Source organism: Acipenser ruthenus, chromosome 8 (genome assembly GCF_902713425.1).
Source record: "Acipenser ruthenus chromosome 8, fAciRut3.2 maternal haplotype, whole genome shotgun sequence".
Taxonomy (NCBI): Eukaryota; Metazoa; Chordata; class Actinopteri; order Acipenseriformes; family Acipenseridae; genus Acipenser; species Acipenser ruthenus.
Window position 1 is genome coordinate 34810236 of NC_081196.1, and position 25832 is coordinate 34836067.

At 37.8% G+C, this 25832-nt stretch overlaps 2 protein-coding genes across 8 annotated transcripts in view; both read right to left on the minus strand.

The window, feature by feature from the left end:
- LOC117407473 (zinc finger CCCH domain-containing protein 13-like) overlaps positions 1-11169 on the minus strand; it is a 30805-nt gene extending 19636 nt beyond the window's left edge. For 2 of the 7 annotated variants that reach the window (XM_034012552.3, XM_034012549.3), the window contains exons 1-6: positions 10974-11169; positions 9676-9807; positions 6727-6836; positions 2084-2198; positions 1814-1922; positions 1446-1573 (exon numbers count right to left, since the gene is read on the minus strand). In XM_034012552.3, coding sequence (XP_033868443.3) covers positions 1446-1573; positions 1814-1922; positions 2084-2198; positions 6727-6836; positions 9676-9792 — 579 coding nt within the window. In that variant the 5' untranslated portion in view covers positions 9793-9807; positions 10974-11169. Of the gene's footprint in view, positions 1-1445; positions 1574-1813; positions 1923-2083; positions 2199-6726; positions 6837-8132; positions 8251-9114; positions 9152-9675; positions 9808-10845 lie in introns of those variants that run through there. The other 5 variants (XM_059028852.1, XM_034012550.3, XM_059028853.1 and 2 more) reach the window with 5 other exon arrangements.
- Positions 11170-14029: 2860 nt separating this feature from the next.
- Positions 14030-25764, minus strand: LOC117406811 (carboxypeptidase B2-like). The gene is made up of 11 exons (XM_034011134.2): positions 25623-25764; positions 23934-24009; positions 23281-23405; positions 20578-20689; positions 20084-20185; positions 18917-19021; positions 18649-18759; positions 17981-18071; positions 16925-17127; positions 16161-16245; positions 14030-14364 (listed from the first exon to the last, which is right to left on the minus strand). The coding sequence occupies exons 1-11, from the start codon at positions 25697-25699 to the stop codon at positions 14177-14179; spliced, it is 1275 nt and encodes a 424-aa protein (XP_033867025.2). The 5' UTR covers positions 25700-25764; the 3' UTR covers positions 14030-14176.
- Positions 25765-25832: the final 68 nt, after the last annotated feature.

Sequence of the window (25832 nt, forward strand, 5' to 3'; positions counted from 1 at the left end):
AAAACAAAAAACAGACGTGCATTAACATTGGCCTCATCTGTCCGGCTATGACTGTCTCTCGAATCCCTGTTCTGTCCTCTCACTCCCGTCCTCTGTCCTCTCTCCCCCGCTGCTCCCCTAACCTCATCCTGCTGCCTCTCCTCCCTTCCTTCCCTTCCCACTGTCTCCTCTCCCGCACTCTCTCTGGTGCCCTCTGGAACTGTCACTCTCCTAATAACAAAACTGATTTCATCTCTGCCTTTGCCTCCCACCTCTCTGGACCCCCTCCCCACTCACCTCTTTCAAGCTGCTGCTCCTGCTCTACTCCCCTTCATCTCCTCCCTTCAACACCTCTCTCCTCTCTGGCCTCTTTCTCTCTGCCTTCAAACAAGCCTCTATCAACCCCCTCCTCAAAATAAAACTACCTTCGACCCCACCTCGCTCCAAAACTACCGTCCTGTCTCCCTCTTACCCTTCCTCTCTAAAACCCTCTACGTTCCCCTGCCTCCAGAGCACGCTCCTTTTCCACCCTCGCCCCGCGCAATGGTGGAACGACCTTCCTACGGGTGTTAGGACTGCCCAGTCCCTGACCACCTTCCGGCACCTCCTCATGACACACCTCTTTAGACAACACCTGTAAAACTCAACTCTTCCCTTCTGGACAATATAGCATCATGCCTTTAATGCACTTTAACTTGCACTTATCTGCTCCCTATTTTAGGGCAGCAGTGTGGAGTAGTGGGGGACACTGCTGTTGTACCCTTGAGCAAGGTACTTTACCTACATTGCTCCAGTAAAAACCCAACTGTATAAATGGGTAATTGTATGTAAAAATAAATAAATAATGTGATATTTGTATAATGTGATATCTTGTAACAGTTGTAAGTCGCCCTGGATAAGGGCGTCTGCTAAGAAATAAATAATAATAATAATAATAATAATAATAATAATAATATTTAATCCTGCACTTAATCCAATCTGTAGTATTTTGTATTTCACTTGATGTAACTATCAACACTTATCTGCTCTTGAATTGCCCCCATATTAAATCGTACTGTGTTTTGTATTTGCTCTTATTAGGACTTAAGTCATTGTATTTTGTATCTTTCTCTTAATTGTACTGTAATTCTTATTATGTATTTTATTTTGTATACAACTGTAAGTCACTCTGGGTAAGGGCATCTAAGAAATAAAATAATAAAAATAATAATAATAATAAACAAATTAAAAAGAAAATGTATAATATAAAAAAGCGCAACCAGATACAGTCAATGAAAGACAACACATTATTCAAATTATTTGTCGTATTATATATTTAAGGTAAGGAAAGTTTATTTTTCTTTCTGTTAAAAGTGCTGCCGGCTATAATGTTCTGCCGCCCGGCTGTACAGAATTCCTGGGGAGAACCCTGTGCTGTATAGAGTTAGAACCCAATATAAAATAAAGAAAATAATAAAAAAACAAACCTCCTTATTTATGACAATCTCCTCTCTCTTTTCCATGTTCTCCTGCTCCAGCTTCATCAGCTCCCGCTGAATCTTCTGTCTCTTCATTTCCAGGGACAATTCATAATCATAATCACCATTGTCAGAGTCTGAAAGAACAAAGCAACATTATAGTAACGCTAAACTTTTTGTTTCGGCTTCTGAATACAGAATCCCAAACTATTCCAGTCTATTAATTCTGTGAGTAAAGTGATAACTTAATAAAAACTACCTAAACTAGACCATGGACACTGTTTCACTTGCAGATCAGCCTTGTCTTTTCCTTTATACATAAAAATCTGTTCAATTTCTTTTGCCCTCATATTTTGATTATCTATTGACCACCCCACCTTCTCTATTGGCTTCCCACTCTGTGGGTTCATCTTCACTTTCCGGAGTACGTTCTTTTGTTATTTTAATATCTTCCTTTTCACGATGTCTGCTACGTGACGAGTCTCTCTGTAAATGAAAGAATACAATACAGAGCATAATTATTATTATTCTCCCGCCACCTTTATATATTATACTGTATTTATACTACTGCTCAAACTTAAATCTACAAACTCAAGTCTGATATTCCCCCACACACAAATCGAAAACTTGAAATAGTACAAACTTACTCTAGCAACAGGAGAGGTGGGCTCTTCAGGATTTCTCTTTTGAGCATCTGGTTCAGCATCTTGTCTTTTATTCTTCATCCTCTCTCGAAGATCTCCCGTAGGTCTTTCTGGTGACCTGTGAGGTTAGCAAAAACAACAGAAATGGTGTAATGAAATATTATATATAGGGCTTTTAGTTTTCGGGTTTTATTTATTTTCACGTGATGCCGATTCACTTTCTTAATCAAACACTAATTACCAAAGGAAGTTGTTTCTTTTTACCCTCATATCTTGATTGAGTTAACAAACGATGCGCATTGATCTCAACTGATTCTATTTGAACTTGCATTTCATTCTGGCTCTAACAGCCGAATTCAGTTTATTAATTTCCACTGCGTTAGTTTCTAGTAGTGCGTCGCTAATTTAAACAATTTGGTATTCAGTTAAGGCTTAACAACTATTAACTAAGGTTTAAAAGGGAGGGAGAGATGGAAAATAAAAACCGAAAACTAGAAGCCCTAATTAAATATATTTGTATTTTTCAATTTTTTAAACGGACAGGTAAATTTGACAAAATGTGCACAACGAAAACAAGTCTGCCGGGAGTACAAGGGTTTAAATTAGTCAATACAGGAAGCAAACTCATCTCCACAAAGACAAGTTAACATTAGTGTTGTAAATCGAACCCTGACATCGATTATCGTGCAAATTCTAACAACGATTATCGATCATTACCGAGTTAAAATGTGTAAAAAAAAAAAAATCAATCCCACTGTCCAAAGGAGAAAAAAAAGGTTTGAAAACTACATTAACACTATGGCCTATTCACATGGAAATAATTGTCTTTCATTTTTAAAAAAAAATTGCTGTTGGGGTTACAATTTTATGAATTACGTAGCCCAGCTTCCAGCGAATGCAGCAGTCCCTGCCAGTGCCGCAGCTGCAGAGATGAATTTCACTTGTTGCTGTCATATTTTAATCAAAACTGTAAATGACTTTGCACTGCCATTTATATTTGCATTATCTTCAGTGAATACTATATCGTAATTTTTTAAACAGTACATTAGCGGTAGCCTACCCTTTCCTGCAAAAGAACTTTCCACAGCGACACATTGTCTTTTTGCACTGCCATACTTGAATATGTAGAATATCTCTTTCATATATGTATGTGGATTTATTATTAATTTATTTACCACGTTGCAACGTTTCGCCCACGTGGATTCGCTTACATACATTAAAGCCCTACCTAAAATGTGACACGGACCGTGAAATTCATTCTTCACTGCACTTAAATCCAATGAAGTTATGTGTACCGGTCCAGGTTCCTGACGTGATTATAAGCTTGTTAAGCGAGTGTCCAAAATGAATTTAAAAAAAAAACTACAATAATTACTGCAGCGGATCGTGTACAACAATTTTGCATTCTACATGGTGATTGTGGCAAACTATTTTGTACAACCTGCAATGTTACATTGGCTCACATAAGTCGAGCTACGATCCAGCGGCATTTAGACTCAAAAATGAAAAAGGGTGCGGATAGTGCATTGATTCAAAACTAAAAGGTAAAAAAAAAAAAATTCTGAAACGTAGTAATGTTAAATATTATTAGTTTCGCTTAAGACAGGTGGCTACAGTTGGGACTGATTTAAAACAAAATACATATAAAATAAAGCAGGTTACTCTTGATCTCTGCATCATCATCATCATCCTGTATTTGTTCACAGACACATACTCAGTGACCTTTAGAAGCAACAACACAGATTATGTTCTTGACAGTAAGTTAATATATACAAGACATGTTTCTAATAACACTGAATATTTGATTTCATTAAAATATTATCGATTTGTTATCATGGGGTTCAAATCAATAGATAATATTATCGTTATCGTTGCAAGCCTAGTTAACATACAAGATTGTTGGTTATAAGAAGCCAGGAACACCAAAGAAGCGATCACTAAATCAAACTAATTGAAAAGAACAACTAGAGAGGGAGGACATACACGCTATCTAAGATCTTCCCAACACCATTTTCAACTATTGAATAAGGGAGGGTGAAATATTATAGATCAGACCTTCTGTGGACAACGGTTTTTACTTTATTTAACCATTATAAAAATAAAACATTTCATAGACATTTTTTTCTAAACTTTACACTACAAATGTTTAGTACAAAATATAATAATAAATAAATAAATACATTTCTGCCAGCCAGAACGGTGATGTCAGCCAGGGTCTCTGATCTGTGTGTAGCCATTGCCTAACAGTGGTCTGTTAGAGTCGAGGTGGTATTCTTTGCACCAGTCAGGCTATCCAAGAATCGAGTCACAGAGAAAAAGTGTAATGCATGAAATCACTCCTAAAGGGAAGGTCTTCAGTTACTCAGGAACAAGCAATCCAACAATGGCAGGAAAAACAGACGCATCGTCAATCTAACCTTCACCCAGGATGAGGCAGCGAAGTATGCAAATCTCCAAATTCCATTTTTGTCACAGGCCAGGGTTTAAGTTTTTTTTTTTTTTTTAAACTGCCTGTTTTCCAAACTGTACCAATGGTAACTACCTTTCACTGCCTTGTCATCTTGGATTTCTTACTGATTTGTTTCAGAAGAGAAGGAAATCGAATGCATCACTCACATGGGACTAAGAATCAGGTGTCCTCAGTCGGTCAAAAGCAGAGGACACCTAATAACCTCCCAGACGTGTACTTGTTTTCATCAAGGAAAGTCGGTAAATTAAAATAGAAAGGCGATGTTGTGGCTAGAGAGGGCGCTCTTGTGCCTGATTTGTAAACAATGAATTGGATGTAAAGAACATCAAGATTGAGGCAGAACAAAGTGTATCAACGAGCGCCTTTTCATTTTGTTGTAACTTATTTTCCAAAGCCTAGTCATTTCGTCCCTTGAGTGATATGTAATTCCATACATATCTTCAAATACATTGTTCCTAGCAATTTTTTTTTTTTTTTTTTAAAAGAGTCGCTATTATGTTTTGTATTTTCGCCCATCCCCAATCTGGTTATGCCCATTTGTAGCATTTTACTGAACTGTAGAATCTCAGGACAGATAGTACCAATTTTAATATTATATTATGGTTTATTGTAAATGCTGGTATTGCTTTGAGTCGAATACCCCGGAAATGCTTATATCATAACATAACACTTAAATGGTCGACTCACACAGGAGTAAAAAAAACACAGGACGCTTGAGTTTGAAATTTTACAGAAGGTCCCAATGTCCTGTAAAAAAACAAATAAGTCGGTAAAAATTCAAAATCCACCTGTTTATGTGGTGATTTTTAGTCCTGTGCGAATCAGGCTTAAGATGACATGGATTTGTGAATGTTGTTTCGTAATGTCTGTAATATTGCAAAAAATAAAACAGTTGTGATCAGACAAAGATTCTGATCAACTCAACTAACATCTGCTGCCATAATTGATCCTCAACAGCACAGGGAAAATAAAGTAATTTTAAAAAAGAAAGATTGAGCTGGAGGAGATGTGATGGTCGAGTATTTGTCAAATATATATATATATATAACACCAGAAATTATTGCAGCAAACTGTGCAAAAACCAAGCCGACTGACAGGAAAATATGTGTTTTTTTTATATTTACCATTACACTTAAAGGGTATACAAGGACTTTTTTATTTTACTGTGTTACATGTTCCCATGTGTTGCTACAACTGTTTACGTAAAGTGTGTGTATTGCTTTATTTTTTTATTTTTTTTTACATTTTGACCACTTTTTTAAACTTTTAAATTGCATTCCCTGCCTCAAGATGGCTTCACATGTACCTGCATGGACCGCTCAGAACTACATTTCCCATCATCCTCCTGCTCACATATGTAACCGAGATGGATTTACCAGTGAGCAGGAAGATGACAGGAAATGTAAACATTTAAAAAAAAAGTTGTCAAAATGTAAAAAAAAACAACAAAAAAACACACACACACACCTTACATAAACAGTTGCAGCAACACATGAGAACATGTAACACAATAAAATAAAAAGGTTCTTATATACCCTTTAAGGTTACTTAAAACATAAAAAAAACATACTGACAATGCTTATTTTTATTGTTTAGCAGACTGTTATTGTGATGAAGTGAGAATGATAAAGGTCCACAGGGCCATATTATTTATATATATGAAATGCTATTTTATTACTATTTTTAATCCCAACAAATTGTTCTGGTTGGTTATCTCCCCGGCACTACACTGTCACTATTTTATTTAAAAAAATTAATTATAAAAAAAAGCCAATGTGAAAGGGGTATTGAGGAATCCTGAAAATTATTACATTGCAGAAAAATGAATGGGCGATTCCTGTGAAATTAAAAAAAGCATGCGACACACTGCTCTATTAAATTTACACATGCTTTTTTAGTTCACAGTCATTTGTCCCAGCTTGGAAAGCACTCCACTATTGTCATCTGTCCCATCAATTTGTTATTTTTGGAGCTACTGACTTCTCTACTGAACATATAATTTGTTAGTTAAAACACACACACACTCAAAACAACCATCTAACTAGACTTGGGCCTCATACTGTACTTTACTTAAAACCGTGCTGGTAAGCAACACTTAACGTAGCAGCTGCTTCAACCCCCATTCTAAATGAATGGAACCCTAGACCTATCACTGGTTAGTTGTCTACTTGCTTACCTTTTGTATGAACCACTATAGCCTTTCCCTCTTGGCTGGGGTCCATGTGTGTACCGACAGGCATTTCCATAAACACAATTGCCAGTCTTTTGCCAATTTCGACACTGTGTCTAAAAAAACAAATAGTAAAAAAAGCCCCAATTCAGCATATAGAAAATCTTTTTTTTTTTTTTTTTATTCTCACCAGTCATTGCATTCAACTTCACTTGAACAAGAGCAAAAATATTAAAACTACTTTGTTTTCACACAAAACTCCTTTAAAAACAACAATTTTCAATTATATGCAGTAAAAGCCATTGAGCCTGAAAATAAATGCCTTTTCATTGTATATGTGACTATGCAATGGTAAAGAGTTTCAGGACACATGCAAGTGATGAGTTATAACCAAGGTGGGACAAAGAGTCTAATAAACCCTAACTTGCAACTACATTTTGGTTGACCTACTGGAGACCTTACTATTGAACCCTGGAGTGTTTTTATATAAAAAAAAACAATTACAGATCAATTTGACATATTTTTCTGTTTGATAAAGTAATTGTATGTTATTGCCAGCTGGTTGACTAAAAAAGCAAGCTGTGGTTTTACATCATAATAAGTTTATTCATATATTATAATTTAAGTGAAGCATACTGTTACTTTATCACATTATGGAGAATACGTTTGGCAAAACAAAGTTACATAATGCATATACAATACACATTACTCAGAGTTGACGCAGATTCAAACAAATCCTTGAGTACACAGCACAAGAATCTTAATTTGTTTGGTATTTACAGTACTATTGCTATTACTACTATTACACATACCCAGGGCCATTGATCAATTGTGAAATGCAAACTAACAGATGACAGTATAACTGTTGATCACGGGATTAAACCAAACCATTTAAAAAAAAAAAACATATCCTTATTGTTTATTTAAATAAAATACATCTTTATTCAGTTTATAAGGATGCTTTTATTCAAAATAAGCAAATAATGCCGAACAGTTCTGTGGTTTGATCTGATTTTCTACAAAGTTATGAAGGGTAATTTTTTTCATTTAGTGTGCAGCAAATCGAGATTATGTAGAAAAATATATTGTACGGATATGAACAGCACAGGAGGCATGTCATTTATTTTATTCGAAGCAGTAAAAATGTAAAACTTCACAACTACACAGCCGATCATATCCAATCCTGTAAGATACAATGCCCACTATTAACTGATGGAACTCTGTCAAGCATAATTTACACATGCTACTACCAACTGCATGGTACAGATGTAGACTGATCAATGCACAGTTGAAGGAGGCTGTGTGGTCCAGTGGTTAAAGAAAAGGGGCTTTAACCACTGGACCACACAGGAGATCCCCGGTTCAAATCCCACCTCAGCCACTGACTCATTGTGTGACCCTGAACAACTCACTTAATCTCTGTGCTCCGTCTTTCGGGTGAGACGTAATTGTAAGTGACTCTGCAGCTGATGCATAGTTCACACACCCTAGTCTCTGTAAATCGCCTTGGATAATGGTGTCTGCTAAATAAACAAATAATAATAATTCATTATGGGTCTAAAACAGTAAATGCAGCTCTTAGCAGGACAGAATGGATTCAGTTGCAGAAATCAGACAAACTGTAAAACAAACTGCCCAGTTTAACCACGTTCAATAAAAGAAGGGATTCATATAATTACCATTAAAATGCTAAAACAAGATATTTTTGCCGACCTGCAAAGCCAGTTTGAGGGAGCATGTTTTTTTTTTTGTTGTTTCTGTCTCGGGTTAACATGCACGGTGAAAAAACAAAACAAAACAATTGTCGGATTACTTTGGCATAGACCGAGTAAGCACAGTGAGAATTGCTTTTGGAATGCTGTTTTGTAAATTGCCAAATACTGCATTACAAAGCTTTGTTTCGCAATTATTTTCACACATTTTCTTTGTTTTGCAGTTACAAAATGTTTACATATCCGATGGACCCCTGGAACCAATTAAACTGGACGTGACAGGCTCTACTGTAATCTGTTGAAAACAAATCATTTCTCTAGATAGTTTTATTAAAATGCATCCTGTCTTGCATGCAGATCCCTGTGGCTCAGGAAATCAAGACTCACGCACCAGTTTATTGCTTTGTTGAAATTTCACAATTCTTTGTCCTACAGCTGTGTCAACATTTCACAAGGTTTACAAACTTCAATGCAGTCACTGTATGGAAAACATTTACTAAAATACAAAATACAAATTTAAAGAATGAGTGACACATTCATTGTCTCAAAAATGTGTTTATTTCTTATTTTTATTACGATGTCAAAATATATATATATATATATATATAACACACACATATATATATATATATATATATATATATATATATATATATATATTATATATAAACATGACAATGACCTTTATAGCCACCAGCTTCAGTGCTGATTTGTCCCACCTCGATTATAACAGTCAGTGTATGATCCATTTTGATGCATTCAAAAAGGTAGAAAATGAGTTAATTTCATGAAACAAATGCTTCCAGTTAAACATTGTATACATAAACATAAAGAAAATGGTTCTTATGTTACAATAGCCAACCAATATTTTATGATGTGTGCATGTGTGTGAGGGGTTAAAAAGGAAGGGGGAGGGGGCGGGGGCAGGAATATAATTATTTGATAATCACACTGAGATGATTGTGTCTAATTGAAAGAAAGCTGTTGTACTGGTTTAAAAATATACATATTAAATAATAATAATAATAATAATAATTTTTAAAAAATCGCAAAACAGGAAACAATTGAGGCTGGTTTTACAGACCAAATTTAGCATTTAGGGTAAGGAAATCCATGACTGATGCCAAGAAGGGTGTGTGAAACCCTGTTAAGAGTGTTAAACAGTTCTGTGATGCATTAATTTTAGGAAAATATTAATACAAAACTGATATATTTTGTTCTTGATTTTACAATCATTACTCACCTCAGCATTGCTTCCTGTACTTGGTCCAAGTCTCTCAAACACACTGGGTCTGCGGGAGGTACTGTCCGATATGGTCTTTGAATTTTCCACTGTTACCTTCCTCCTGATTTTGGACATTCTGGACACTTAGAACTTGAAACAAACAAACATCAAAGTTTTGTTGAAATATGATTTAATCAGACCAGTAGGACCCAATTTATTGGGGTGGATACAGATAGGTATTGCTGTAAGTAGACATCAATCTGCATACTTCATAAAACAACACATAGTTCACTATGCAACAGTTGCAGCCTGTATTATGTATTTCTTAGTAGACGCCCTTATCCAGGGGGACTTACGATTGTTACAAGATATCACATTATTTTTTACATACAATTACCCATTTATACAGTTGGGTTTTTACTGGATCAATCTAGGTAAAGCACCTTGCACAAGGGTACAGCAGTGTCCTCCACCTGGGATTGAACCCACAACCCTCCGGTCAAGAGTCCAAAGCCCTAACCACTACTCCACATGCTGCCCACGGTTGCAAAGTGCAACATTAAAGGGCATGTGTCTTCACTTGACTTGCATCAAATGCACATGCTTGTAACTCAAACATGAAAGGTATGACAGAAACATGTACACTATATATATATATTTTTTAAAACCAACCTGGCCCTACCTAATTTACAAACTACCGTGACTACTTTGAAATTGTCAAGTTGAGAAACTGCCCACACTTCATAAGGAAAAGGGTGATAAATTAAACGGCAGCAACAAGGTATGTTTCTGGTGGGAGATAGTGTGGCACGTCTTTCTCTGCAGTGAGTTATTAACATTCCTTGTAATGTATACACATTGGACATGGCTGATGGGTGCACTGAAGAAATTCATTATGGCGTAACGTAATAAGACACCAACAAATTAAAATGACAGCACGACATGCAACTTTAAATTTTACATTTTGTATGTCTGCAGCAGGAAATCCTACAGTATAAGCATGGTGAGTGTACATACAGTCAATGAATATAATGTACCTGCTACTTGCAGTTTTATAAGATTTCACGTGGTAGTTAGAATAAATGATATGACAAATACTTTCACCATTTATGCATTTGCATAACTATCTATCACACTGAAAACAAACAACATTCGGGAGATAAAATTACATCATAAACTTCACAATACCTGCTACCGCGCGCTACAGCTTCTGAACTCATCTTGATGCAGGGCCGAGAATTACTTTTAGGCCTGCTCTCCTTCGGGGTTCTCGATTGAACGCCAGACTACAAGAACGAGAGAAAATAAATAGTTACCCTTAAAATGTGTCCTACTGTCGCTGAGTTTGAATTCATAAGGTTGGACGTTTCCTCTCCGTTTCAAAAGATGAAATATTGTTCATCTCCCTGCACCGGGTCACTGTTGTGTGTGTTTGGCAACAGGGATGCGCGGGGTATTGTGGGAACTTACTGCTAGGTCGAAAACCAGCCAGTAGGTGGGGGGGCAGTACTGAGCTCCACAAACAGGTCACCTTTTTGGCAAAAAATATTCCACTGCTGTACTCTTCATCTAGATTTAGAATCTGTGTATGTATTGGCATAAACACAAATACAAATGTAACAGTAATTAAATATGTCATAGTTTTTCATTTTGTTAAGTTTCATTCTTTAATTTCAGTGTTTAAGTAAATGGTGTTAAATAGACATGCCCAGGGCAGTGACAATCTTAAAATGTATTAAGATTGTCTGTATTCTGTATACCATGATTAGCAATATCTTTACTTACCACAGTAATTCAAAATCAAATGAAGCAAGTAAGTATGAATATTAATTTGATTTGGTTTGTTTGACAAATTGTTTTGACAGTTTGTTTGATTTGGTTTGTTTTTTTGTGCAAAGGCCAACGTTATTTTAACTTGATTTAAGTTACTTTTTGTCTACTGAGCATCCAGAAACGTCTGGATAATTTTGACATCATTTTTGACGACTAGAAAAGGGTAGGTACAGTACTCCTTTCTGTTAGTAACCTATTCAGATAGTCACAGGCATAGATAGACTTGCACATCCAACAACTGCAAAATAGACATCTCATTACCAGTGGGAGTGTATTATGATGCGAAGTGGTACTGAAGTGTAAGGTGGTCAAGGGAGACAATCCCTCCCTTTTTACATTCCTTTTGAACCTAAGTTCTGTCACATTTTGGAAAAACAGTCTTCGATGTGAAATTGAAAGTGATCCTTTTCCTTGTAGTTCATTGTTACTTGATATGGATGCACTCCATGTGTTTTGACATAAGCTTGTTGCTGTATTCTCCAAAATGGAATGTATCAGTGGTCAATGGAAAAACAGATATGCTATTAGACTCATACTGGCAGGTGAAATCTGAAGGCAAGCAACTGACCTGTGGACTGAGCAAATCAGCAATTAAACATATTTAACGTAAAACTAGCCTCCCTCACTTATCTCGAGCATAACCCTTTCAGCAACAAATATAGCCCTATCTCTTTGAAAATATTGTTTGGGTTCATACCTGCTGGGTGTCCTTGACAAGTAAATTAATGGCAGCTTTGATCAATTGAATACACCCTACTAAATTAATTTAGGGGATTATCTCCTAGATTACACATTTAGTATATAGCTAAACATCTATTCTTTCAACTAAACTGAAGCGTGTCCACATGACACTTGACATCTCTAGCACAATGCTGAACCCCACCCAAAGCACCACAAAAGGTCCCTGAACTTTATTGTATCAAATTGTGTGGTGGTTTGATCCCTACACTGTCTGTATAGCAGGTACTGGTTCAGCATGTGACACAGGTGAGGATGGCCTATAAACACAAAAGTGTTACATAATGAACCATGCATTTGTATCCAACATGTGAAAAAAAACACAAAGATTTTAGAGAATATATTCAAAGACATGGGGACCCAGGCCCACCGAGACACAGAGGAGGCCGAATATATTTCCCTGAGGCCCACTGCACCGATGGGCGCCCGGGAGAAGGCGAAACAAAAAAAAAATTCAATACTGAACATTTCAAAATTTTAAAAAAAGGTAACAGTGCCAGCCCTCAGCACTGCACAGGACCAAAAGTATATATTTTTTTTTTTCAGGGTAAGGTTGTACTACACTACATACACTATATAGTACTGTACACTGTACCAATGTGGTTCTGTGGTAGTCTGATTGAAATTCAATATTTGAAATATATAGTGAGAATCGTTGGATGTGTGTTTATGACTTGTCAGGATTTGCTTCAATCTTGCTCTATGAATGCATTTTACAGTAGCTTGGTATCCCAGCGACAGCAGTACCGCTAATCCAAGCATGTTTGTTATTGGAATGACTTATCCATCAATGTGCTCTCACAGGTTAAGGGTTATGCAGTGCTCGAAAATATTCTTATCAGATATTTTTTTTATCATGTTTTTGTCTCTGTGAGTAACATCAGCGCATGTGTGTCTGCCTATGGTATGAATACAGACTGAAGTCGTGAATTAAGTATACTGTTTACTAACTTTCACATTTTTTTTACGTTGTTTACTTTTTGTGACCTGCGCATTTATTTTATGTATGTGTTGTTGACCTCACCTGGACAATGGTACTGGCAAAAAACATACAGATTAATTTAACAGTTAAAACTTAGTTTGTATACATTTATAGAAGTTTGACTTGTTTACAACACTGTATGTCTTGTACAAGAGATGGTTATTTGTGCATAAAATATTCATGAATAGAGTTCCATGCAGCTGATGCTTACAGGTCTTTTACCATTGTGGCTTTTTTTTATAACAGTGCTTCCCCAGGGGCCCATGGAAGCCCTTGACAGCCCTGTGGGGACTGAATAAAATAATATTAACTGAATTAAACTACTGAGAACATAAACAGAACTGGTAATTTCCTCCCGGTGTTAAAAGGTGGAATATTGTTTTCTCTCCCTTTGAGCACCTGGTCCCTGTTGTATGTGTTTGGGCAGGTGCAGGGTATTGTGGGAACTTGCTGCTGGGGCAAAAAACAGCCAGTGGGGGCAGCACTGAGCTACACAAACAGGTTGATATGAAGTTATTATTATTATTATTATTTTTTTTTTTATCAATTTATAATTGTTTAATTGTGAAATGTAGCTTTGCCTATGCCCTTGCTTCATAACATCCTCATAGGATCTGTTTCTTCAGGAGGTTAATTATGACATCCCATTTGTAAATAATGGTAACAAGTTATCACATATGTGATGCATTTTTTGGTACTCCACTGTTGAAGAAAAACATGGTATGTATATGGTATGAAAAACATGTATAACCACAGGTGTTGCGCATACAGTATATATCAAATGTTGAAATAGTAAGATGACAAACAAACAAAAATAGGTAATGTATACACAAAAGACTGCATTTTTAATAACATGTTTATCAAGAAGTATAGTTTCAAAGTATTTCTATGTTACAATTAAATAAGAGTATGGGTAGCACATAATCACCATGTAGTCAATGGGTAGTACAGCAAGTACAGAATGACTTATTCAGTATTCTCAATGACATGGTGTGTGATTGTCTTGATTGCAGTAAGCACCTCCAAGCAGGTTGGCTGGATCAATTGTGGGGGAAGCAGAAATCCATACCTGCCTGTGTCCCGAAGCTCGATTGTAAAAGAATATTTGATCCCCAGGTCATAAGCCCAGTCATCAGAACCACCAGGGGCTAGGTCTAAAAAACAAGAATTGAAAAATAAAATACAATTAAGGTACCACCTTGGGTCATGTAATAATGACCTTTGCCAACCTGCATGTGTGCAAGTGAATGTGCTGATATTTAGAAAACATTCACTCTGAAGTGCCCAAGCAGCCACAAGAAACTCTCATCCTCCCAGGCTATTAGTGACTATCATGAAAAACTGTTTTCCGAAAGGGAAAAGTGTGTCCTTGTTCAAAGCTTGTTAGTGGCTCATAACACTCTCATCCTCCCAGGCTATTAGTGACTATTATGAAAAACTGTTTTCCGAAAGGGAAAAGTGTGTCCTTGTTCAAAGCTTGTTAGTGGCTCATAACATGTCAGTCAGTAGTGGAAGCAGATGGTTGGTTAATTACATTAGTTGTGTTTTTCTTTCAGAACTGGGCGTTTTAGACCTATATAATGTAAAATGATGTATATAATTATTTTGTTAGTTTCCTGAGTTTCACATAAACACTTTAGAAATATGCACCAATACTGTAGAAGATCGGACAGGTAATACTCAATAATTGATGGACTGAGAACACTTGATTATTGAAAAGCAAAAAGCAAATAAAAACATTAAAAAATGTAGACCCCAGATTGAACAGAAGGATAGTGCGAATGGTAGAAAAAGAACCAAGGATAACTGCCAAAGAGATACAAGCTGAACTCCAAGGTGAAGGTACGTCAGTTTCTGATCGCACCATCCGTCGCTTTTTGAGCGAAAGTGGGCTCCATGGAAGAAGACCCAGGAGGACTCCACTTTTGACAGAAAAACATAAAAAAGCCAGACTGGAATTTGCTAAAATGCATATTGACAAGACACAATCCTTCTGGGAGAATGTCCTTTGGACAGATGAGTCAAAACTGGAGCTTTTTGGCAAGTCACATCAGCTCTATGTTCACAGACGAAAAAATGAAGCTTTCAAAGAAAGGAACACCATACCTACAGTGAAACATGGAGAAGGCTCGGTTATGTTTTGGGGCTGTGCCTGGCACAGGGTGCCTTGAATCTGTGCAGGGCACAATGAAATCTCAAGACTATCAAGGCATTCTGGAGCGAAACGTACTGCCCAGTGTCAGAAAGCTCTGTCTCAGTCGCAGGTCATGGGTCCTCCAACAGGATAATGACCCAAAACACACAGCTAAAAGCACCCAAGAATGGATAAGAACAAAACATTGGACTATTCTGAAGTGGCCTTCTATGAGTCCTGATCTGAATCCTATCGAACATCTATGGAAAGAGCTGAAACTTGCAGTCTGGAGAAGGCACCCATCAAAACTGAGACAGCTGGAGCAGTTTGCTCAGGAAGAGTGGGTCAAACTACCTGTTAACAGGTGCAGAAGTCTCATTGAGAGCTACAGAAAATGTTTGATTGCATTGATTGCCTCTAAAGGTTGTGCAACAAAATATTAGGTTAGCGGTCCCATCATTTTTGTCCATGCCATTTTCATTTGTTTTATTATTTACAATATTATGTTGAATAAAAAATCAAAAGCAAAGTCTGATTTCTATTAAATATGGAATAAACAATGGTGGATGCCAATTACTTTTGTCAGTTTCAAGTTATTTCAAAGAAAATTGTGCATTCTTCATTTTTTGTGGAGGGGTACCAACAAATTTGAGCACGTCTGTATGTGCATATTATCATATTTAGTGATGTGTAATATATGCATACAGCAAACTATTACCAATATTCATTCTATTACTAAGAAGCACATAACATCTGCTTTTTTTCTGAGATTCTGCAATTTCTCATCAGAAAATAAATCCGAACAGAGGAGCTTACATATTGTTGGAGCTCCAGGACCACTGCTGTATCTGGTTCTGTAATATCTCCGAATCTTTTGGGTTGCCTCATTCGCTAGATTTTGCTGAAAGAAATACAAGCAAGCACATTGTGATTACAGTAGATTTAGTAATAGAACCCTGTGGTGAGTACAGTAAAAAAAAAAAAAAAAAAGGTAGACTTTTATTTTAGTACAGCCTCAGAAAAAATGGTATACTTTAAATTGATAAGTTGCAATTGCTATGGTGTTTTAAAAGCTAATTGAATCACAGTATTGATGCATTTATTACTGGAGAATGTCTAACTGTCTGAAACTATTTTAAGGAACGTATTTTTCTTCTTGTGCAGACTAATTTGTGTTTTAGTCGTCACATTCTGTTTTAAGCACCTATACGGCTTAAATATTTAAGTTCTCAGAATCATGTGAAATCAGTACATCTGGCACACCAGAGTGTGACCATTAATCTGTCTAGTAGATGTAAGAAATACTGCATTTGACCTTTAATTCCAGATTTGTTATATCCATTGGGGACATGGTGTTGCAGGGAGACAGGTTAAAGGTTACACCCTGGTGTACCTGATGTACTTAGAGGTTAGACATGCTTCTGGGTGACCTCTTGAGACTACAGGGTGCTTTTAAACAAGAAGAACACATTAGTTAAGATCTCTTGATATTTCATTTACCAAGGTGCTCTTTCAGTAAATCTAATCTGGTGCAACAATAAACACAGCAGTCACAGGGTCTAACTCTACAAGATACTTACCAGTTCATCGTGATTTGGGGCCTGATTGTAGGAATATGAATAAGGGAAGAGCAGCATCTGGCCATAGGAATGGATGGTGAAGTAGAGCTTCATGCTGTCCTTCTTCTCTCTGAGGAATTTAGCTACGGCAGAGACTTCGGGTTCAGACTCAGGGTAGGGGCCGCAGTAGGTGTTGTCACAGGGGTCATGTGATGCTCCTTTAGCTACATAAAGAGTATAAAGAAACCTACTATGAGTAACATTGAGCAGTTTTACCTTTAGATTTGATATATCAAAAAAATACTAGTTGACCATGGTAATTCTGCAGCTAACAATGCTTAGACTCCCTTCTTCGTAGCCAGTGTATGTGAGCAGTGTAAAGCCCCTTGAAAATAACTGCGATAAGGAACAGGCTTTATAAGAGAAGGCCCATGGCTTCTCTTATAAAAGTTTACCACGGTATGTTTGCAGTTTTCCCATGCTTTTCCCATGGTTATACCATCATTTACACTGGTTTGCTAAGTTTATTAATATGCTTCACCATACCTCTCTATTCTGATCCTTGGTTACACAAACTGTGCATATTTCCAAACATTTTCCATATATTTTAGCATGTTTATTACTTTTCTGTGCCTTACCAAGCTTGCACATGCATAGAACATAAGAAACATAGGATATGTCAGGACTGAGAAATGTCTGTTTGGTAGACACATTTTATGTTGCTGGTGTTTCTGATGTAACTACTCTACATCTGGTAAAATATTCCATAGTCTCGTTACTCTGTGCTTAAAAAAGTATGCTCTGCTTTACCATGGTAAACTTTCATAGGGTTCTATTAATTATGGGTATTTCAATACAGGGGTGGGGGTGCTATTTTAATGATCTTAACTGCAGTGGATCTAAATACCACCTCAATTAACACTGTATTATTTGTTTATGGATCTTAAAAAGGCAGTATATACTACATGGTCTCTGTCTCAAATTACAAAACATCTGCACCAAATCTAACCATCCTACCTATTGGCGAAATGATTTTAGTACTTTCTTTTTGCTTGTATTAACAAAAAAAAAACATACTGCACCAGCCAGCATCAAAGTTTCTGTTCAGGTCAGTCCCAACGCAGTTGTTGCCTTCATATCTGGACCTGTTCTTTCTCCACATTCGACGCTAGTGCAGTCAAATATTATGAGCAAAATCACTTTCACATAAGTTTTATACTGTATGTACAGTAGATACAAAAAAAGAGAACAATATTTGACAGAAAGCAGGGGAGAATTTTTTTGAGATAAATTTAGATTGCCTAATTATTTTACCCCCATTTTTCACTCCAATTTAGAATGCTCAATTATGCTGCCTCACTGCAACGATCCCCACAAATGCACATGAGAACATAAGCACAGAACTCAAGTATGGCTCAGGTTCGGTGGGTCCAGTAACTTCTGTGGTAGGGGGCGGACTTACTCTGTTGTGAAAGGAAAAACTGTGACTCAAAGTTAAAACAAAGTCTGGAAAACACAAAATATAAAATGCTAAATCATAACACATTTGGGAGAATGTTGTACATAATTGCATACATCTTCTCTCTCATTTTTTTTTATCTGCAGCCTCATTGGGATTCATTCCATGGATTTGGTGGCTAGAGTCAGCAACACAGGGATTTAAAGAACTACATTAGGTTACCTTACTGGTATAGTCCACTTTTCAACCCTAAACTCTATAATTGGAACTGAAATGAAATACTCACGGTTGTCCAAGTATACACATATCCATCAGCATTCATTACAGGGAGAACATAGATTTCCATGTTGTCAAGCATTTGAGTAATTTCTGGGTTTTTATTATAAGAATCAATAGCCTAAAATAAATAAATAAAAAACAATTAAATACACTGTGGTGATACTATTATCTTAACAGTTTTATATTGTACTGTATTCTGCTTTTACCATTGTGGTATCCCACTATGAAACATTCTAAGGGTAATACATGCTATAGAGTCTATTGTGTGTACTTACATTTTGAACAAACCATATACAGAAAGCAGGGGAGATCCACTCTCTGCTGTGGATTCCACAGTCTATCCACATTGCTCTTCTGGGAGAATTTCTCCTCCCTGTTAGCTGGAAATAAGAACAGTACATGCATGTACACTCTTTTTTTTGAGTAGAAGGTTTGCACTGATAGGAATACTGAGTTGTTTTTTTTTAATAAATTAAGTCGTTGCCAATTATTATTTTTTATTATTTTCTCCCAATTTAGAATGGCCAATTATTTTTTAAGCTCAGCTCACCACTACCACCCCTGCGCTGACTCGGGAGGGCGAAGACAAACACACACTGTCCTCCGAAGCGTGTGCCGTCAGCCGACCGCTTTTTTCACACTGCGGACTCACAACCCAGCCACCCAAAAGCTGCAGCGTGCGAGGACAACGCAGCTCTCGGGCAGCTTAAAGGCAAGCCCGCAGGCGCCCGGCCGGACTACAGGGGTCGCTGGTGCGCGGTGAGCCGAGGACACCCTGGCTGACGTAACCCTCCCTCCCCCCGGGCGACGCTCAGTCAATTGTGTGCCGCCCCCTGGGAGCTCCCGTCCACGGTCGGCTGTGGAATAGTCTGGACTCTAACTCGTGACGTCCAGGCTATGGAGCGCATCCTGCTCTTCACGTGGAGTGTCTTTCCTGGATGCACCACTCGGGAGCAGGAATACTGAGTTTTGGTGTATCTGCTCATCATGCATCACTGTGAGAGGAGCTTGTATGAATTGGTGATTCTGCTGCCGCCATACCTGCAACTGCTAATATGTCAGAATTTATTTCAGCTGCCAGCAATCACATTTTCAATGTTATGGCCTGTGGCAAAATCTAATTGCACTCTGCACTTATTGGAGCCATATAGGAGTCATGTAACTTTTTGTTTATCAGCAAAGGTATCCTGTGATTCTCTCTGTCAATTTCAATCAGTTATTCATAAAGCTACCGATGCCACAGTGTCAGTATCTCAGAAACCATTTGAGGTGGTGACTTCATATTTGCAGGGTTATATAAACGCAAATCAGTGTGTTTGGTGATCACCTTTGCTGTACTGAGGTAGGAACAGCTCCCATTTTAAGATGAATCAGCATCTGTTATCATGACTTGCATTCAAATTATTGTTCCCTTCTGGCTTATACAGTATATATTTTTTTACCTTTAAAACATAAAGAGGGCGTTTTTCAAATGAGGAGCCGATCAATATGATTTCTAGCATATCTGGATGCTCGTGAGATATTTTATTTATCCAAGAATATATCTGTAAAAAAAAAACAAAAGTACATTTACCAACAAAAGCTTCGGATCCATTTTCATACCATTATCATTATCAACATGGTCACCCCTAAATGTTTTCTTTTTTTTGTTGAATCGGGGATTTGGGGATTTTACAAGCATCACACAGCAGTTTTAGAAATATTACATTTCCTTATTCCTGCTAAACTTGAATAAAGCCCTCCTCACACCGGACATGCGGCAAACAAAGTGATCAAGGGAATCTCATTTCCTTCAGCCACTGCAATTTCGACCGAGCGAGAAAGTAAAAACATTCCCGTTCCAGATTCGCAACATAGATAAAATAAAGACTGGCATAATGTCCCTGTCACTGTGTGGTAGAAAGTGAGTGTTAAAAATGAAAAAAACAGCCCTTACTTCTTCCAGTGGATGATACTGTTCATAAAAGGATCCTGCGAACGATCGAGGGCCGCTGGATTCTTTATTTGTTTGCATTTCTATGAGTTCTTGGGCGTTTTCCACCATTACTCTGAAATATCAGCAGAAGTGTGCATAATTAGTGTACTGAACAACAGTTTACAGGATTGCCAAGCACACCGTCTGGCAAGGAGCATTGTGGGTTCTTCATTACTTTGAACAAGCTGTCATTAAGGATTCAGCCAATCACAGTTATATAAACGCCAACTAATATTGCAAATAGGAGTGTGAAGACTTCACCCTTCCAGGGGCAAACAAAGACAGCCACTGCTATATACAGTAACAGTGTGCATAGAAATACCTTTCAGAAATATTTTTCTCTAAAGAGAAACTCAAGCTAGTGGATGGGGCCTTGAAGTGTGCAAGGTTTTTGGTTACTGTGAATGAACAGGGAAGGCAGCTATATACTGAATAAGCTCAGTCACTTCAGGATCAGCCAAATACATCTATTTGCACCTTCTAAAGCATTGAACAGGAAGGCCACAGTAAGTTAACCCCTGCGAAGGTACTGAATAAAACCAAATCCTTGGAAATTACTTTGAAAAATTGGAATCCCTGGATTAAAGTGAAATCTAGAATCACTGGAGGAGGTGCAGTAGCAGTTGTCTCAGCATTACAACATTTAACCCAGTGCCAAGTTTCCACTATTTGAATTGCTTTTGCTGTTACAAAGCTTTAATTGAGGTTAATATAAGAGTTCTACGTGCACCATAGCTATGTCTTCATAGTTCTGTAACATTCAGTTTTTTTCCCCATTTTTATAATGCTTAGCACTGGGGTAAATGTTTTGTGATGGATACAGCAGTCTAAACAAACACACAGGCTCAACATTGAAGCAAGTCCAAAGGCCAATTTTATAGCACAATCGGAAGGAGTATAGTTCAACAGTCCTAAATAGTTTCTCTCTAGTTTAAATTTACTTTTGTCTCTACACATGCTTCATACTTGAGCCTTTTGGCCATGTATCCAGAGACATCACTCACATTTAAGCTGAGGGTACACAAAGCCACTTTTGCCTCTTTTCAATTTTACAACCGAGCCGTGCCAGGGCCGTTCCGAGCCCTCACGGTGCGGTTAAGGGGAGCCTGGGTTGTTTTTCCACTGCAGAGCCGAGAAGTGCTACTGACGTCACACGCAACGAAAGACAGTTGTTATTAATTATTGTTATTAATTAACTCAGTTTGCCAAAAGATTCACAAACAAATGGTGTTCAAAAATTAATAGACCAATGGTGAAGCTTTATCTTGTATTGCTATATGTTGTAAATATTGTAGCGTGCACAGGGGAAGGCAGCAGCAGGGCTGGTAGGTGACATAATCACACACAAAGACATAAGCCCGATATACGCTCCTTGTAAAGGAGCCGGCTCTTCTGTACAGTGGTATCGGTGCTATGCTTCAGTGCGAGAGGTCCTGGGTTCGTGCCCGCCCTCCGTCTGTGTGTGGATTGCCTCGCTCTGTGCGATGCGCCTGCCTGCGTTAACCGAGGTCGCTACATTATATTTAGATATGTCTTTATAATATACAAATTTTACTGATTATATTGACTTACTAAAGTTCAATTAATTCTGTTGAAGGGGGAATAAGAAGGTTTTAAAAATATGATTTGCCAAAGATATCCTGTAAGGATAGTTGTTTTTTGTTTGGGTGCTTAAAAATAAAAAAGCTGCACGAGTGCTTCTATCTGCCCACAGAGAAACTAGAGCCTGCACTTCCTCAGCGTCCCAAGGCTGTACTTTTCTCTCATCACACTCGCTGCCCGCCATGTTTTCTGTTTTTTTTTCTGGAGTGTACTGACTGATGCAACGTAATGACTAAAATCCTTAACTGGTTCTCGCTCAGCTCGACATATAGCCAGTGGAGAACCACCCGTACCATGTCGAGCCCTCATGGGTCGGATGTGCCAGTGGAAAAGGGGTATTTGTGGCTTGGAACTTGGTTTCAGGAGACTAGGTTTCAGGCCACTGCATGGCACACTAGGGGAGATTTGGGGTACAGCAAAGTTGCCTTAAACTAGGTCTCCCGGTCTCCTGGAACTAGATTTCAAGCCACTGTTCCTGAAAAAGTGACAGTGTTGCATCAGATTTAGGCTAGTTGAAAATATTCATTAACATCCTGTAAAAGGCTCTGAATGAACAATGTAGGTCTGTCTGACTTGCATGAAACATTTCTTAATTGTCTAGCTCCATGTCTGCATGGAAGCAGTCTTGTTTCAAGTTGAGTGAAGGTAAAGAGAGGTGTCAGCTGCACTCAAGATCAACGTAGATTGGGGTCTGGAATTGAAGGTTTTGTTCGCACTCCTAGACCCACACACTTACCAAGTGAGTGAAGTCTCTGAATATAGGCCTTTGTGTTGAAAAAAAAGCAACACCATTTGGGTTGAAGGACAACACAATTTATGTTAATAAGTAATATAAAGAGACTCAAACACGTATTGGGCCTGATGAAAAAATAGACAATGACCGCAGATAGGGCATACATTTCGTATTCCAATATCACCTTGAGTAAAACAGGCAACAAATTCCCCTCTCTATTCATCTGTCCCAGAAGTTGTTGAAGAGCAGAGATCATATAAACAAGAACTGAAACAAGAATTTTAGGATACATTCATTCGCATCCAATAGGGTAGAAATGAGTAACATACTTGTACTTAATGCCATTTTTATGTAACAGATCCTTTACAAAATCCAAGTCTGATATGTTCATGTACAGGTGGACATCACTGTTCATTTTAATATTGTGAGCTGAATCTGGATGGCACAGCTCAATCTGAAATGAAACAAACAAGAAAAAGAATGCCCATCATCACTGTATTACATTTACTGTATTGTACCACAGATTATAACTAGAGAAAAATAATATTTACAGGAACCACAGTAAAACCTTGCTAGAAGGCCACCTTAGTAAATAGATCAATTCACAATTAAGGCCACTTATTTGCAATTCACTCATCCTGACGGCAATGTAAAGTCACCTTCAGTATTAAGGCCTGCCCTGTATTAAAGCAGTCCTAACAACCCAACAACCAGGTATTCGTTTGTGCTTGAAAGTATGCCATATGCATAAGCTTAAAAGCACTGTTGGTAGTTAAGTTTAGACATTCTGGTTGTTCTGTTGTTCTTCTGTTTTATTTTGTCATTTCTTTTTTCTTGGTAAAAGGGAAAATGTATGTCCAAAAAAAGTAGTACAGAGGCGCAGGGTTAAGAAAAGGTACAGGCAGTTATAAAAGGCAAACAAACCAAGGGGTCATTGACAAAGACACACACGTATCCCAAAGCAGGCGCATTGTAGGCTTACCTCGTCCTTGCTGGTTAGATTCTTGATAATTTCAACCTCCTCGTCTGTTCCTGGAGTAATTGAGAAAACCTGATCGCTGTGTGAGGTGGAGAGGAAAAAGATGGCGTTAAAAAAAATATATTACCATTGGTACGCTTATCTAGAAAATCCGAAATATCACCACAAATTGTGTTGAGTGAAATGTGAAGCCTGGCTGCAGAAGTTCATGACTACAGATACTGCATCGCCATATAAGCAGTGGTGTAGGGGTAAATTAAAAAGTGGGTAAACTCCCCCTGTTTGGTGGAGTTGAACAGATAGCTTTAAACTATAAACATGAACAGATACATTGTTACTGGCCCCCAGCCAACCAGAACCCCCCCCCCCCCACCATACAGTTATTTCCCCTCTCAGGTGCTGTTCACATGTGAACAGTCACAGACCCGGTGGTGCGCTTCACTGAACAGTTCTGTGAGCGTCCTTTCGCAGGCTAGGATGAAGGCTACTAGCACCGCCCTACAGGCCCAGTGTGCCTAACAACAGAAAATTAACAGAACATAAACAACCAATCACAGAACACTCACACACACACAAACAGAGATGCAAATTTGAACCGTCAGAGCTCAAGAGTGAATGAGATACAGATGCTCAAAAAGAACCAGGCTCTGTTAGAGGAAAGTTGTACATGCCTTTATATCACATCAATCAGACAGTTCATACATGCACCCAGAAAGATTACAGCATGACGTATCCTGTGATCCACGTGATCTACGGTATGTAAGCTATGTTGTGTGCAACTGTTCAGCAACAATCATTGGAAATCAGATGGATCCCTGTGAAAGTGGGTGCTTGTGTAACCGGCTCATTCATCTACATAGTGGCTGCATTGACCAATTTGTCCTTCAAGTAAGTCTCTCTGGTGTTCCTGGAATAGCAGTATTTGCAAAGAAACACCACTGGAAAGCACAACTTCAGTCGCAAATGGGTAATAATGGATCAAGCTTGCAGAGGTGTGCCACATATTGTGACAAGTAACAGACATGCAACAGTAGCCAAAATCTGGACAAGACAATGGAAGAGACGCATTGTGGACTCCATTTTTTTATTTTTTTTTGCCAGGCACTGTATATAAATCTAAATAGTTTATAATCAAGTATTTGCCATGCTGTATACATCCTAAAAATTAAAGTTACATCCTGAGAGTGAGAAAGAGTCAGTGAAAATGTGACGTTGTGCATCAACAACAGGTGACCTTGACCCGCAAATAAAAAAAGCAGGAAAATGCAAATGAAAGAAATATATGAAAGTTCAGATTCCTTTCTCCTTTGTTTAACATCAGGACAGACATTAAGCGAAGCTGGACCCTCAATAAATTATCCTCATTAACTTCCCATCATACCATATATAATATTTTTCCAGGGCAGGAAAAACCACCTGACCTTACATTATTTATTTTTTAGAGAGGGTCAAATCAATGATCACTTTTAAATCTTGGTTTAAATAATCATACCTTTAAACCCCACTCCGATAAAACCAAAATCAGTTGGACACACAAGCCCACATTTTAAACGTGTGATCATGTCCTAAAACCCAATGCTGGCTAAACTGTTTACAGCAGACAGACTTCATACACAACCTTTTCAGTTGTAAAAAAAAAAAAAAAAAAGCACAAATACAGATTAACACATGGTTAAGATAATGGTTGCCTACCTTATTGATACAAATGTGCCATCTTCAATATAAATTGAAGCTAAAAGAGCGATGAGGAGGGGAAGCTTCATCTTCATTCTGAACTCAACAGCAGAACAAAATGTATCCAGTTACCAACCTCAGTGAGCTGTATTGATTTTGATAGAGGGTTGTTTGTTCACTGGTTAAAATTTAGTGCACACTCACTAGAAATCTCAAACCTGTCGGCTC

What these genes read in the sequence shown, in the direction of transcription:
- LOC117406811 (XM_034011134.2), bottom strand. Translation starts at nt 25,699, where the DNA reads ATGAAGATGAAGCTTCCCCTCCTCATCGCTCTTTTAGCTTCAATTTAT. An exon ending in ATGTGTATACTTGGACAACC is followed by an intron (nt 18,072 to 18,648) that starts GTGAGTATTTCA and finishes TGACTGCACTAG; the next exon opens with CGTCGAATGTGGAGAAAGAA. An exon ending in CCCCAAATCACGATGAACTG is followed by an intron (nt 16,246 to 16,924) that starts GTAAGTATCTTG and finishes TATTTCTTTCAG; the next exon opens with CAAAATCTAGCGAATGAGGC.